Source organism: Crinia signifera, chromosome 19, assembly GCF_055691185.1.
Source record: "Crinia signifera chromosome 19, ASM5569118v1, whole genome shotgun sequence".
Classification (NCBI taxonomy): Eukaryota; Metazoa; Chordata; class Amphibia; order Anura; family Myobatrachidae; genus Crinia; species Crinia signifera.
In genome coordinates this window covers 123586404-123600356 of record NC_139226.1, presented here as the reverse complement: position 1 = coordinate 123600356, position 13953 = coordinate 123586404, and the positions used below count along the sequence as shown (strand labels likewise).

The 13953-nt window shown below is 46.9% G+C and overlaps 1 protein-coding gene across 1 annotated transcript; it reads left to right on the top strand.

Annotated features, from left to right (window-relative positions):
- The first annotated feature begins 12065 nt into the window (after nucleotides 1-12065).
- On the top strand, nucleotides 12066-13552 carry LOC146042125 (uncharacterized). Its single transcript, XM_083162044.1, has 2 exons — nucleotides 12066-12852; nucleotides 13053-13552. Exons 1-2 carry the CDS (start codon nucleotides 12237-12239, stop codon nucleotides 13514-13516), a joined length of 1080 nt encoding a protein of 359 aa, XP_083018170.1. The 5' UTR covers nucleotides 12066-12236; the 3' UTR covers nucleotides 13517-13552.
- The last annotated feature ends 401 nt before the right edge of the window (nucleotides 13553-13953 follow it).

The following is a 13953-nucleotide window of genomic DNA, read 5'->3' as shown; positions in this document are numbered from 1 at the left end:
TCAGATCTGTGCAGGCTTTAGTGTAAAAAAATATAAAAATAAATAAATAAATAAAAAAAATACGGCGTGGGGTCCCCCCCACAGCCGTAACCAGCACCAGGCTGACAAAGCCGGGGCCGGTAATTAAAAATCAGGGACCCGACAAATAGGGGTTCCCCAATTTTTAACAACCAGCCCCAGGCTCCAGGTCCGGGGCTGGTTCCCAAAATGAGTAGGGGTCCCCCGTATTTTAGGAACCAGCCCCAGGCCAAACCAGCCAGCAGGGTAATGTCACAGCCGGGGGACACTTACTATATAAGGTCCCGCGGCCAAAACATTCATCCCTACTGACCAGTCAGCCTGGCCAGGGGCCCTGGGGGAGTGGGGACCCCCCAATAAAGGGGTCCCCCCCTCCAGGACTTACCTGACCAGGCTGAAGCCTGGTGCTGTCCCCGGTGGCCCTGTGCGGTGGCCACCGGGCTGATTGAAGTGTAAAAAAATAGATGAAAAACTATTGTTTAAAACTGTGGAACTATGAGTCCCAGCAAGCCTCCCCCGAAAGCTGGGACTTGGAGAACCACAAGTCCCAGCCTGCGGGGCATTAAAGGGCCCGCTGGCACTTGTAGTTCCACAGTAATAAAAATAGTAAAATAAATACTCACTGACACAATGAAAATAAAACTTTAATTCATCCAAAGCCCATACATACTGATACTTACCTATCTTGAGCCCGTAGGTAGCCCTCGGTCCTGGTGTTCGGTGTCCTGTGTCGTCCTCCATGTCCATGACGGCATTCGTGTCGTCCTCCAGGTCCATGGCGGTGTCCGGGTCCGAAGTAATCCATTGTGGAACTGTGGAAGGAAATCCTACTCACCTGGTCCTGTGGCGAAGATGTCTTCTCTTGATCCACCGTAGTCCAGGTATCCTTCAGCATGTCGGCGCTCCCCGCACTCTCCGCATCGGACTGTCAGAAGTGCAGAGATGTTTCATCTACCGCGCCTCTTCTCAGAATGATTTCTATTGGCTGCCTAGCGGCCAATCAGGAGCCGACTTTCTTGGCTCCTGATTGGCCGCTAGGCGGCCAATAGAAATCATTCTGAGAAGAGGCGCGGTAGATGAAACATCTCTGCGTCTCTGACAGTCCGATGCGGAGAGTGCGGGGAGCGCCGGCATGCTGAAGAATACCTGGACTACGGTGGATCAAGAGAAGACATCTTCGCCACAGGACCAGGTGAGTAGGATTTCCTTCCACAGCTCCACCATGGATTACTTCGGACCCGGACACCGCCATGGACCTGGAGGACGACACGGATGCCGACATGGACATGGAGGACAACACAGGACACCAGGACCGAGGGCTACCTACGGGCTCAAGATAGGTAAGTATCAGTATGTATGGGCTTTGGATGAATTGAAGTTTTATTTTCATTGTGTCAGTGTGTATTTATTTTACTATTTTTATTACTGTGGAACTACAAGTGCCAGCGGGCCCTTTAATGCCCCGTAGGCTGGGACTTGTGGTTCTCCAAGTCCCAGCTTGCGGGGGAGGCTTGCTGGGACTCATAGTTCCACAGTTTTAAACAATAGTTTTTCATCCAGTTTGACCTGGAGCCTGGGGCTGGTTGTTAAAAATCGGGGAACCCCTATTTGTCGGGTTCCCTGATTTTTAATTACCGGCCCCGGCTCTTTCAGCCTGGTGATTATTACGGCTGTGGGGGGGACCCCACGCCGGTTTTTTTATTTATTTATTTTTATTTCTATTTTTTTTTACATCTTGCAGCCTGCACGGATCTGACTGATCTATGCAGACTGCCTGTAGGAATTCGTATTAGCGGCCGTATATACGGCCAGATAATACGAATTAACACGACATCGGAGGGTTACAAAGCAGTCGTATTTGACTGCTTTGTAAATCCCCCTCTGGAACACGACTTTGCATATGAGGTATGCAGTCGTATTCATTCGTAGCAAGAATACGAATACAATTATGCCATGTATGTGCTGTCTGCTGACTACACGTGTGATATGATGGGTTATGGTATATTAGACTCCTCCCATCACTCTGTGCCCCCACAATGCTGCCATGTATGTGCTGTCTGCTGACTACACGTGTGATGTGATGGGTTATGGTATATCAGACTCCTCCCATCACTCTATGCCCCCACAATGCTGCCTTGTATGTGCTGTCTGCTGACTACACGTGTGATGTGATGGGTTATGGTATATTAGGCTCCTCCCATCACTCTGTGCCTCCACAATGCTGGCATGTATGTGCTGTCTGCTGACTACACGTGTGATATGATGGTTTATGGAATATTAGACTCCTCCCATCACTCTGTGCCTCCACAATACTGCCATGTACAGTATGTGCTGTCTGCTGACTACACATGTGATGGGTTATGGTATATTAGGCTCCTCCCATTACTCTGTGCCTCCACAATGCTGCCATGTATGTGCTGTCTGCTGACTACACGTGTGATGTGATGGGTTATGGTATATCAGACTCCTCCCATCACTCTATGCCCCCACAATGCTGCCTTGTATGTGCTGTCTGCTGACTACACGTGTGATATGATGGGTTATGGTATATTAGACTCCTCCCATCACTCTGTGCCCCCACAATGCTGCCATGTATGTGCTGTCTGCTGACTACACGTGTGATGTGATGGGTTATGGTATATCAGACTCCTCCCATCACTCTATGCCCCCACAATGCTGCCTTGTATGTGCTGTCTGCTGACTACACGTGTGATGTGATGGGTTATGGTATATTAGGCTCCTCCCATCACTCTGTGCCTCCACAATGCTGGCATGTATGTGCTGTCTGCTGACTACACGTGTGATATGATGGGTTATGGTATATTAGACTCCTCCCATCACTCTGTGCCTCCACAATACTGCCATGTATGTGCTGTCTGCTGACTACACATGTGATGGGTTATGGTATATTAGGCTCCTCCCATCACTCTGTGCCTCCACAATGCTGCCATGGATGTGCTGTCTGCTGACTACACATGTGATGGGTTATGGTATATTAGACTCCTCCCATCACTCTGTGCCTCCACAATGCTGCCATGTATGTGCTGTCTGCTGACTACACGTGTGATGTGATGGGTTATGGTATATCGGACTCCTCCCATCACTCTGTGTCTCCACAATGCTGCCATGTATGTGCTGTCTGCTGACTACACATGTGATGTGATGGGTTATGGTATATTAGGCTCCTCCCATCACTCTGTGCCTCCACAATGCTGCCATGTATGTGCTGTCTGCTGACTACACATGTGATGTGATGGGTTATGGTATGTTAGACTCCTACCATCACTATGTGCCTCCACAATGCTGCCATGTATGTGCTGTCTGCTGACTACACGTGTGATGTGTTGGGTTATGGTATATTAGACTCCTCCCATCACTCTGTGCCTCCACAATGCTGCCATGTATGTGCTGTCTGCTGCCTACACGTGTGATGTGATGGGTTATGGTACATTAGACTCCTCCCATCATTTTGTGCCTCCACAATGCTGCCATGTATGTGCTGTCTGCTGACTACACCTGTGATGTGATGGGTTATGGTATATTAGACTCCTCCCATCACTCTGTGCCTCCACAATGCTGCCATGTATGTGCTGTCTGCTGACTACACCTGTGATGTGATGGGTTATGGTATATCAGACTCCTCCCATCATTTTGTGCCTCCACAATGCTGCCATGTATGTGCTGTCTGCTGACTACACCTGTGATGTGATGGGTTATGGTATATTAGACTCCTCCCATCACTCTGTACCTCCACAATGCTGCCATGTATGTGCTGTCTGCTGACTACACATGTGATGTGATGACCTTCTGCAGTAACTTGCTGGGGTCCTGACATAAGCCCGGTCGACCTTCAGTGGTTAACCCAATGCATGTCCACCTTAATAGTGTCGACCTAATGACTGTACCGGCAAAACCTCCCCCCCCCCAACTGCCTTTACACACAAGTTTGATGAGTTTGTGTGTGACAGACGGAGCACCTTGGTGGGTCAGCGGCAGCCGGCCTTGGCTTCCTGCACAGCGCAGTGGCTTGTCTTCTCTCCTGTGGGAGGCAGGCTCCGGCTTCCTGTGGCTCGTCTTTTCTCCTGTGGGCAGCAGCGCAAATCCCCTGCTCTTCATCTTCCGCAGCGGCTCCCTGAATGTGGCATCCGCCTGCTCGTGCATCTGCTTTTCAGAATCCCAGTGCAGGACACATCAGGGTGTAGTTGGGCGAGGGCCTTGTGAATTAAACGGCGTCTGCTTAACAGGGGCGAGGGGCGCTCTTATAATGGAGACAAACTTGTATGGCCGGGCAAAGGGCAGGGTAAACTTGCGGTCATCTAATTAGGGGCAGCCTACGGGCAACAATGGAGAAAAGGCAGATAAAAACACAATAAAATACCCAGAAACCTCACAAACCTCTTCAACAGGGGCAACACTTTCCATGCAGGCCCCTACTCCTCACTGCACCGCACGTCCTCTCCCACAAAATGCAGTACTGTAGCTAAATAGACTATCAGGGCAGGGCTAAACATGGTGGGCGGAGGGAAACAAGGTGGAACAAAATTGGGAATAAAAAAGGAATAACATGGCACGCAAATAAAATATATGTAATCCGTGATATTAAAAAAAGCGATAAAATGGGCGTGAGATAAAAAAAAAATAAAAAAAAAATAAAAATGAATAAAAGGTTGCGGTAATTAAGACAACTACAACAGATTAGACGTCAGATGCATACATTTCAAAGGTGGGAAAAAAATGACGCCTAAAAGTAAGCATGTGAATACCCCCCATTGTGTTTCTTTATAAACAGTTGCAAATTTCACTGGATCCTTTTTTTTATATTAATTAATCTAATTTTAACATCATATTCTTGATTCTGCAGCAGAAGATGTACTGTAATTTATCACCCATAGGTTCATTTTTGTCTGTAATGTATCTTTATTTAAATACAAATACAATGTCTTTCTACCAATTCTTCTTCTCTTATCAGAAGCATTCATCATCAGGCTCGGATTGGCCAGAAGCCCCTTACACACAGTGCGATTCATTTTCTATTCAATCCTGATTCAATTGGAATCAGATCCCACGGCACAGTGTACACATTCCATTTTTGCTATATTCAGTATATAATTCAGTTCTGTACCATATAGTCTTGCCTGCAAAGCCTATTTTCTATTCCATTTTGTTCCCGCGGGGCCCCACATCGGTATACAATGCGGCTGAAAACCGTTTGATATCAATTCAATATTGATTCAATTTTGACCAGTCAGAATGGCACCTTGTGTATAGGGCAATAGACCTTACATAGAGGATTCCCGGTAGGCAGTGGCGTAACTATAGCTCCGCAGCCCCTGCGGTGGCGGGGAGGCGCAGAGAAAGTTTGGGCGCCGGGGGTCTGCGGGGCTATAGTTACCCACTGCTGTGCTGTCTCTGCCGGTACCTGCTGCACGGTGCTGTCTCTCCTCCAGCGCTGGCTCCTGCTGCTATAATGAAAACAGACACTTAGAAAATGGCTGCCCCCACACTGCAGACAGTTTTCTGTCTGCAGTATGGGGGCAGCCATTTTCTAAGAGTCGCTTTTCATTATAGCAGCAGGAGCCGGCGCGCCGGGAGAGACGGGACCGTGACCGCAGATGCGGCCAGGCAGGAACGGGCATGGGGGGGAAGCCGAGGGGAGGGGGAGCCCAAAATTTAGCGGCGGGGGGGGGGGGGGGGGGCGCAAAATAGGTAGTTACGCCACTGCCAGTAGGCCAACGCACCCGAGAGGCTGCCTATCAATAGTGAGGCCCTTCCACCTCCTGTCTCCCACACAAACAACCTTTGCTGGTTCACAGATCAGAGTACCTGATGCTGCAAATACTCATCTAAAGGCCCATACACACTAGTAGATTATCTTTCCAATCCGGCTTGTTGGAATGACAAATCTGGAACTTTCTGGGAACAAATTACAATCGCCGTTTGCTCCCAAACGCTGGAAAATGGACAAAAGCAGTCATCTGCATAAAGGCCCATACACACTAGAAGATATTGGCATCAATCTCGTTCAGAAAGGTGCCAATCTGTAAGAAAAATCTGTACGAAAAATATCTTCTAGTGGGTATGTCTAATATCTTTAACAACGTGTTCCCCCCACCCCCCACTCATTGTTACATATATTGATATCTTACGGACCGGACATACAGGTCAATCTGCCAATATTGCTCATGCCGTTTGCACCCATCGTTCAGTGTGGATGCACAATATCTTTCATGATCAGCTCAAGGGTAATTGTTCACCAATATCTTTCGTCTTTCATATCTTCTAGTGTGTATGGGCCTTAAATTGACCAATTTGTCTGTAGGACCAATTTGTGTCTGTTTTCCATGTTTAGGAGCAAATGACAATTGACCATATTGACAATATTTCCAGATTTTCATTCCAACCAGCCAGATCGGAAAGATAATCTTCTAGTGTGTATGGGCCTTTAGGCAGGCACCCCTCTAAATCCATTGTGACATCTGTTAAAGGGACAGGAGTGGGTGCTTTTTGGAGGTGTCAGCATACTATTCCATACACCTACTATATACAGTGACCAGAGACTACGCATGATTTGTAAAGAATTACAATTTCACTTTGAAACCTTAAATAAACATAAAAAGAAATCTGGCACTACCTAACTGCTATGGAACTGCAAGTCCCAGCATTCCCAACCAGCAACATTTTGGGATTTGCGGTACGACAACAGCTGACGGGCTACACAATATTTACCTCTGTAAAGAAAAAAAAAGACAGTGAAACTGTGATATCTCTGGCAGATAGTGTTCGCTAATCTATAACTGGACCCTTTATTTACTTTTTAGTTTGGAAACGAAGATTAGGAGGTTTTTCGATTTTCTCTCTACATGGCTGAGCAGCGAAATAATGCAGAGAGACCCCAGCCCTCCTCCCAAAGCTTTAGTTAAAAATTATTCAATGAAAAATTTCCTGGCCTGATAAGCAAAGAGATCTGTACTGTACCAGGCAAGGATTTTCACCAACAATCCATAACCCAGCCAAGGCAGGAGATAACAGACACTGACATGGTCTGACTGAGAAACAGCTCGTTACCAGCCACTACTGGAAAACTTACTGAGAATATCTTAATTTTACCATGTGGAAATGGGACTGGCTGATCGACAGGGAAACTCTTGGGAAATTCATTTAACCACTGATGTTCTGGATTGCCAGGAGATGACAAGCTAATCTTACTAGTAAGTGCTGATGTTTGCAACACTTCGCATTACAAGAACAGAGATATAAAGTGTTAAGTGGATAGACAGAGAAAAGTGCTTCACATCAGTAAATTGAGCTACTGTATGTACAGGCCTTATATGTGGTTCTCTCCAGAAATGATTCCCCTATGATACATCATTTCAAGGGATCACTGTAGGTTATATTCTAGAAAATGAATTTAATTGCAGTATTTTGAGGTAATATACCAGTAACACTGTATAAGTAATGCTGTATAATATATCTGTTTCCAGACACAGGTAACACTGTTATATTGCACATGCCCATATATTGCCTCTATCTATGCACTAAAATGTTTTACACAGCACTGTCACCCACATGTAGGACTAGGAATCAATCATTAATAGAAAGTCACCTTGGACAAGCCGTTGTATCATGTTTGGAGATACAGTAATAATCGCCATTTTTTTTAAATTTTGTTTTATTTGACTCAAACATTTTGTGATTTCACTTGTAATTGAAACATACTTGCCTACTTTTGAAAACTAGTTTCAGGGAGATTACAGTTGGCAATGGGATTTTGCACCGCACCCCATTGAGGGGGCATGTGAAGAGATTGTGAAAAGAGATTGTGAACGTGGCACCTAGAAGCGTGGGTGTGTAATTTAAAATAACTTTTATCCAAATGTAGATGAGCTCCAAAGCAGTTAGATAGAGATACTATACTTGATAAAGTGCTGGGAAATGGTGCTGATGATTCAATGTAAATGTATATTATATCTCATTCCTTTTTTCGCCAAAAATGTAAAAGTGTAATGTGGGCTAGGTGAAATGAGGGAGATTGCTAGACTAATGAGGGAGAGAGGGAGATTGCTGTTATTTCAGGGAGTCTCCTGCAGAATGCAGGAGGGGAGGTAACTATGGTGTAACAGTGTAATGTGGGATAGGTGAAATGAGGGAGATTGCTAGACTAATGAGGGAGAGAGGGAGATTGCTGTTATTTCAGGGAGTATCCTGCAGAATGCAGGAGGGGAGGCAACTATGAATTGAAATGAGTATTAGTTTTGCATTTTTGCTCACAATTATATATAGAATGTGTCTGAACTAACACAGCCTTGCCCTGTAGTAAGTGTCCCCACCAGTATTTTATCTGTCATAAATAAAATAACTGATCTGGTAATCTGTGTAGTAATGCTGCTTGTGGTAAAACATTTGTCCTTCTGTTACCTGCCTACTGTATCAACATTTTATCTGAAGATCTAAGGATAACGACTTATTTTACTACAGGCTAGTTATGTAGTTGGGTAAAACAGACATAAACTATAAATAGGATTCAGGATTCTTTATCGTTACCTTTCTTTGAGTTTCACAGATTTATGCCTGGAAATGTCCCTATTTTTTAGTATTGAACAATCTCCAGTATATAAGTATAATTGAACGATGTGTGTGTTTATGAATGTTTGACGATAACTCTTGAACGCTTTAACTAATCGTCTTCATACTTAGCACACTAACTTATCATCTTAAGGGACAATCTAAATTCGAAGATAGGTTTAATCGGATGACCCCTTAAGGGTGCTGCCTTAACCCCTTACCGACGCAGCATGTTTTTGCCTTCCTGACAGAGCCCTTTTTTTCAAATCTGACATGTATCACTTAAGTGGGGATAACTTTTTTTTGCTTTTACTTATCCCAGTGATTTTGAGATTGTTTTCTCGTGACACATTGTACTTTAAATTAGTGGTAAATTTTGGTCGATACAGTTTTTTTTTTTTTGTGAAAAATACTAAAATGTCGTAAAAAAATTGAACATTTTGCTATTTGCAAAATGTAAAATTTTCTGCTTGTGAGACAAATAATCATACCACTCAAAATAGTTAATAACTAACATAGACCATATCTAAACTTTATTATTACATCATTATTTCAACTTTCTTTTATTTTTTTTGGACACTAGGGGGCAGCAGAGTCTAAATTTTACAGATCACACAGTAAACGCTGCTTTTGGCTGTTCACGTTTGAACAGCCAATCGCAGCGATCGCCCATGGCGGGGGGCATCGCTGCCCATCCTGGGCAATGAGGGAAGATGTCTGCTGTCAGGGACAGCAGACATCGTCCCTCTGTCACCGCGTCTCTAGACGCGGTGACACTTTGAAGTCATGACGTACATTTACGTCATGTGTCGGGAAGTACATCCCGACCATGACGTAAATGTACGTCAAATGTCGGGAAGGGGATAAGGGTCCATGCTATTTCTGTTGTTTTCATGCATTGTGATATGTCGTTGGAAAGCTTATGACTTTCTGAATACAACCAGGGACACTCAAAGCACTCCAGGGGCCCCCAGTAAAAAGGGGCATGGTCAATGGGAGGGATGTGGCCAATGGGAGGGATCTTGCCCATATCCCTGTGAAAAAAATTGCAGGGGGTGCAGGCTGTGTGTCGGTGCACAGGCTGCAGCTGCCTCTCACCTACTCAGCACATGGCACTAAGCAGCATGTGCTGAGCGGGGAGAGAGGCTGTGCTGCTGTGGCAGCTTCTGCTCTCTACACCCACTACCCGGTCTCTGCAGCAGGGACCTGGGCCCCTTCATCAGACCCAAGCCCAGGTAAAAAATACCCACCCCCTGGATGGTACTGAATACAACACATTAAACAGACTCCATTAAGTGGATGCTTATCCCCTTTAGTGTTGGGTGTTCTTGGGGCAGGACAAACATAACAGGGCAGGTGCCACAGAAATACTCACCACAGAAGGGGCCACCGCTGCCTTCTGCAGCAGCTCCTGCTCCCCTGGGGCTGCTGCTGCTGGCTTTGGCTGTTTGCGGCCACTTGGAGAAGTAAGGGACCGCTTGAGGGGGTTTGGGAGCATTCAGGTGTTTGGGTGTTCAGCCTTTTGTCTGTTTGGGCATTCCTGTCTTTGGGCGCCTGAACACACGAATGGCTGAGCCCAGCCAAACCTTACCTTGCGGCCCTATCCTCCCCTAGCAGCCCTGATCCTCCAAGAGTGGCGACAAGGATTAACGAGGACGGGGCCGGTGATTGGGGGGATCGGCAATAGGGGGGGGGGCAGGGCAGAGAATCAATGATAGAATGGATGGTGATACACCAGTGGTTCACCTTAACAGTGGCATGCCCGGAAATGTCTCCGAAGAGCCCGCTCCTGCAGCGCAGCACTGCCCGAAATATTTCCCGCCACACCACCGAAAGGGTTAAAGGCCTTTAAGGGTCCATTAAATTAAAAACATTTTCACTTTACAAAGCTTTTGAGAAATGCATAAGCATAAACGGTACTTGTGTAGTTTCACGGCGGCAGCTTACGCTACATTTGACCAGGGGCGTAGGGAGGGCGGAGCCGGCGGAGCACTTGCTCCGGGCGCAGAGAGATCAAGTGGCGCCGGAGCCGTGCAAACTGTGCCGCCGGCTCCCCCGCCCTGCTTACCCGCTCCCTCCCCCGCCTGGCTGCGGCACTTACAGTGCTATTAGTTCAGTCAGTGTGCGTGCCCTGCGTGGAGGTGCCGGGATTCTGCATTCAGAGGCACCCGGCAGGACGGAGAGGCAGGGACAGTGGCATCATGGGAATTGTAGTTTAAATGTTACTGTTCAGACTTTGAGCAGTAAACGATTAAACTACAAATCCCATGAGGCCATGCTTTGCCCTGGGCAGGAAGCCAGGAAGTCTCACACTGAATGAACAGTGTAAGCACGCTGCCTGGTGACATGCCTGCCCTGCAGAGTCAGACAGAGACAGTCAGTGTAGTTACAACGATAAGGCTGTTCTGGAGGGAGACAGCTCTGCAGTTCTCTCCCTCCCCCTACCTCCCCTGCGTTTATCTAAGCAGCAGCATCAGGAAGAGGACCCTCCGTTCACAATGTGTCATCAATGAGGGTAAAGATCCTGTAAAGTGGCTTGTAGATAATTAAATTGGCATTATACAAACAGTATTATCTGTTACTATTAATTTCACCACCTGCAAATGGAGTGTGTGTGTGTTTGTGTGTATGTTATATGCATGTATGTGTATATGTTATATATATATATATATATATATATATATATATATATATCAGGGTTGCCGACCCTCCCGGAATTTCCGGGAGTCTCCCGAAAATCGGGGCTCCCTCCCGGCCCCCCGGAAGGGTGGGCAACCCTCCCGGATTCAGGGGGACCCCCGCTGTCCCCTGGATCGCGGCATTAAAATGCCGCAATCCTCGGGTCTCAGAGGAGGGGGCGGAGCTAAAATGACACAATTGCGTCATTTTAGCCCCGCCCCCTCCACGGAGATCACTGAATTAGCTGGTTTAACAGCATGGGGCGGGGCTTAGTGATGTCACGCTTAAGCCCCGCCCCCTGAGCGGCTACTGAATCTCTCCTCTCCGGGCTTCTCCCGGAGAGGAGAAGAAGAAAGTCGGCAACCCTGATATATATATGTGTGTGTGTGTGTGTGTGTGCAGGGCCACTGGAGGTAGGTAGGTGGGAGCAGGGACACCCCCTGGATGGAGGTGAGAGGCGATTCCCCCCCAACCCCCCCTGCCCGAGCGACTCAGCGGCTGCCCCATCACCCCCTTCACATGCCGCCTGCACCAAGCATCTCCCCCCTCCTATCCCCCAAGACCCTCTTATACCCCTTTTACACCAGAGTTTGGACCCGGGATATTGCCGCTCCAGTCCGGGGCAGGGCATGGTGTAAATGGGGTGAAAAAAAATAACACGGGTACTGTTCCCCGGGAATCTGACCCGGCAAATGTTCAGGGTCGGACACGGGGCTTATCCGGGGCTCAGGGCAGTGTAAACGGCCATTATCCGGGTTATTTGTTGGGTAGAGGGGCACGAAGAGCTGATTGGAGCTTCTGCGGCTCTGGCAGATGATGTCATCAGCTGGAGACCCGCACAGGGCGCATGTAGCAGCGCAGCAGCAGCGTTAACGCGCTACCACGCTACAAGCACACTCCAGTCTCATCTGCTGCAGCACACACTGCCTGTGCAGTGTTAACCACTTTGGCTGACCCCAAGCCTGATCTGAGCCATCATGTCCAATACATCCAACTGGTCTCACAAGGAGGTACGTGAGCTCCTGCAAATCAGGGCAGATGAGGAGATTCGCCGCCAAATGACCGGCACCGTTCGGGATGCAGTGGTGTATCGCAATATTGCAGAATTGCTGGCATCCAGAGGTATTCATCGCTCCCAACAGCAGGTTGTAAATAAATTAAAATCTCTGCGGAAGCAGTTCTGCAAAGTGAATGACCAGAAGCGCAAGAAAAGTGGTGCAGCTAGGCCCGATTGGGTGCACTATGACCTGTGCTACAGTGCTTTTGGAAACACGGCACTCTGCAACCCTGTAGCCCTGTCCTCCTCCATAGCACCCCATTGCAGCCAGACGGACAACAGCCAGGACAGCCATGATGTACCGACTACCCAGGCTTCCCAGCTGTCCCCGCCAGTCTCAACGCCTTCTGAAGCCACGCAGATGTCAGCACACATGAGCCCGGCTTCACCGCTGCTGTTTGGTGATGATGGTGCAGCAGAGAATATAATGGATGCTTCCATGCAGTCTGACAGCGCCCAAGCAGCCACAGATGATGTTGTGGAAGAAAACAGTCAGACGACGCTCCCCAATCGAAGCACTCCATTACGTTCTAATTGTAAGTAGACATTCGATATATTTACACTCATTAAACAACCAACGTGGGGTAAGGGCGGGATGAGGCCCAGTATATGTTGCAGTATGTTGCTAGCATGCAGGTGGAAGAAGGCCACTAGCACATTTTGGCAAACAATACTGCTGTTTATTGTATAACACTTAACATGGAAGTATAATGTTAATTTTTTTTTTAAATTACAGTGTACAGCGTTCCTGCCAAAAAGAAAAAGCTTAATCGGTCTGAACTAGCGGCTAAAGCGATGACATCGGTGATCGTGGACCATCTACGCCAATTGGATACTGATGTCCAAGCAAAGGAGGATGCTCGCATGGACAAATATTTGGAAGCTGAGAGACAGAACCAGCAGGCATTTATGTCTCAATTGCTGGCAATGCAAGATAGGCAAATGTCCTTTTTAGAACGTACATTTGGCGTTTTTTTCACACAACCTGCACCACATCCCCACCAGCCACCTAACTACCCACCCAACCCATATGATCATTACAATAGAGGTGTCAGTTTCAAACCTGCCACATCTACCCAACCAAACCAGGTGACACCAGAATACAGAGGGCCCAATTATAACTTTGGCAATAGTGCTGCTAGTAGTGACCCGCCAATCCTAGAGTCCCCAGAGTTTTCCGTGTACCGGAATTTGAGCTAAGTTTTAAACTTTTAGTCTTCAAATATTGCTCCAAAATGTTGCACTTTAATTATTTTTCAAATCTTCAAAAAGGTTGCACTGATGTTTTTATAGTCTTTAGAAAGGTTGCACTTTATTGCTGAATATTTGTGTGATTCTCTATAGGAGCAGTCACCATACAGTTCTATTTTATAATAATGTGTCCTATGATGTAAAACTGTATGGGCACAAAGTTTTACAATTGTTCTCTATTCCCAGTTGGACTCTCATATCTTGGTCTTTCATTATGAATAACATCTATAAACAAGATGTGAAATGTATGTACAGAAAAAGGGGAATTGGGGGAAGGGGGGAGAGGCAATCGCACAGGAAATCAGGTTTAATAAGTAGGTGACCCCTCAGGAATATATAATGTGTGTGAATCACGTATCAGAATGAGGGTGTGCTACCACAGGACA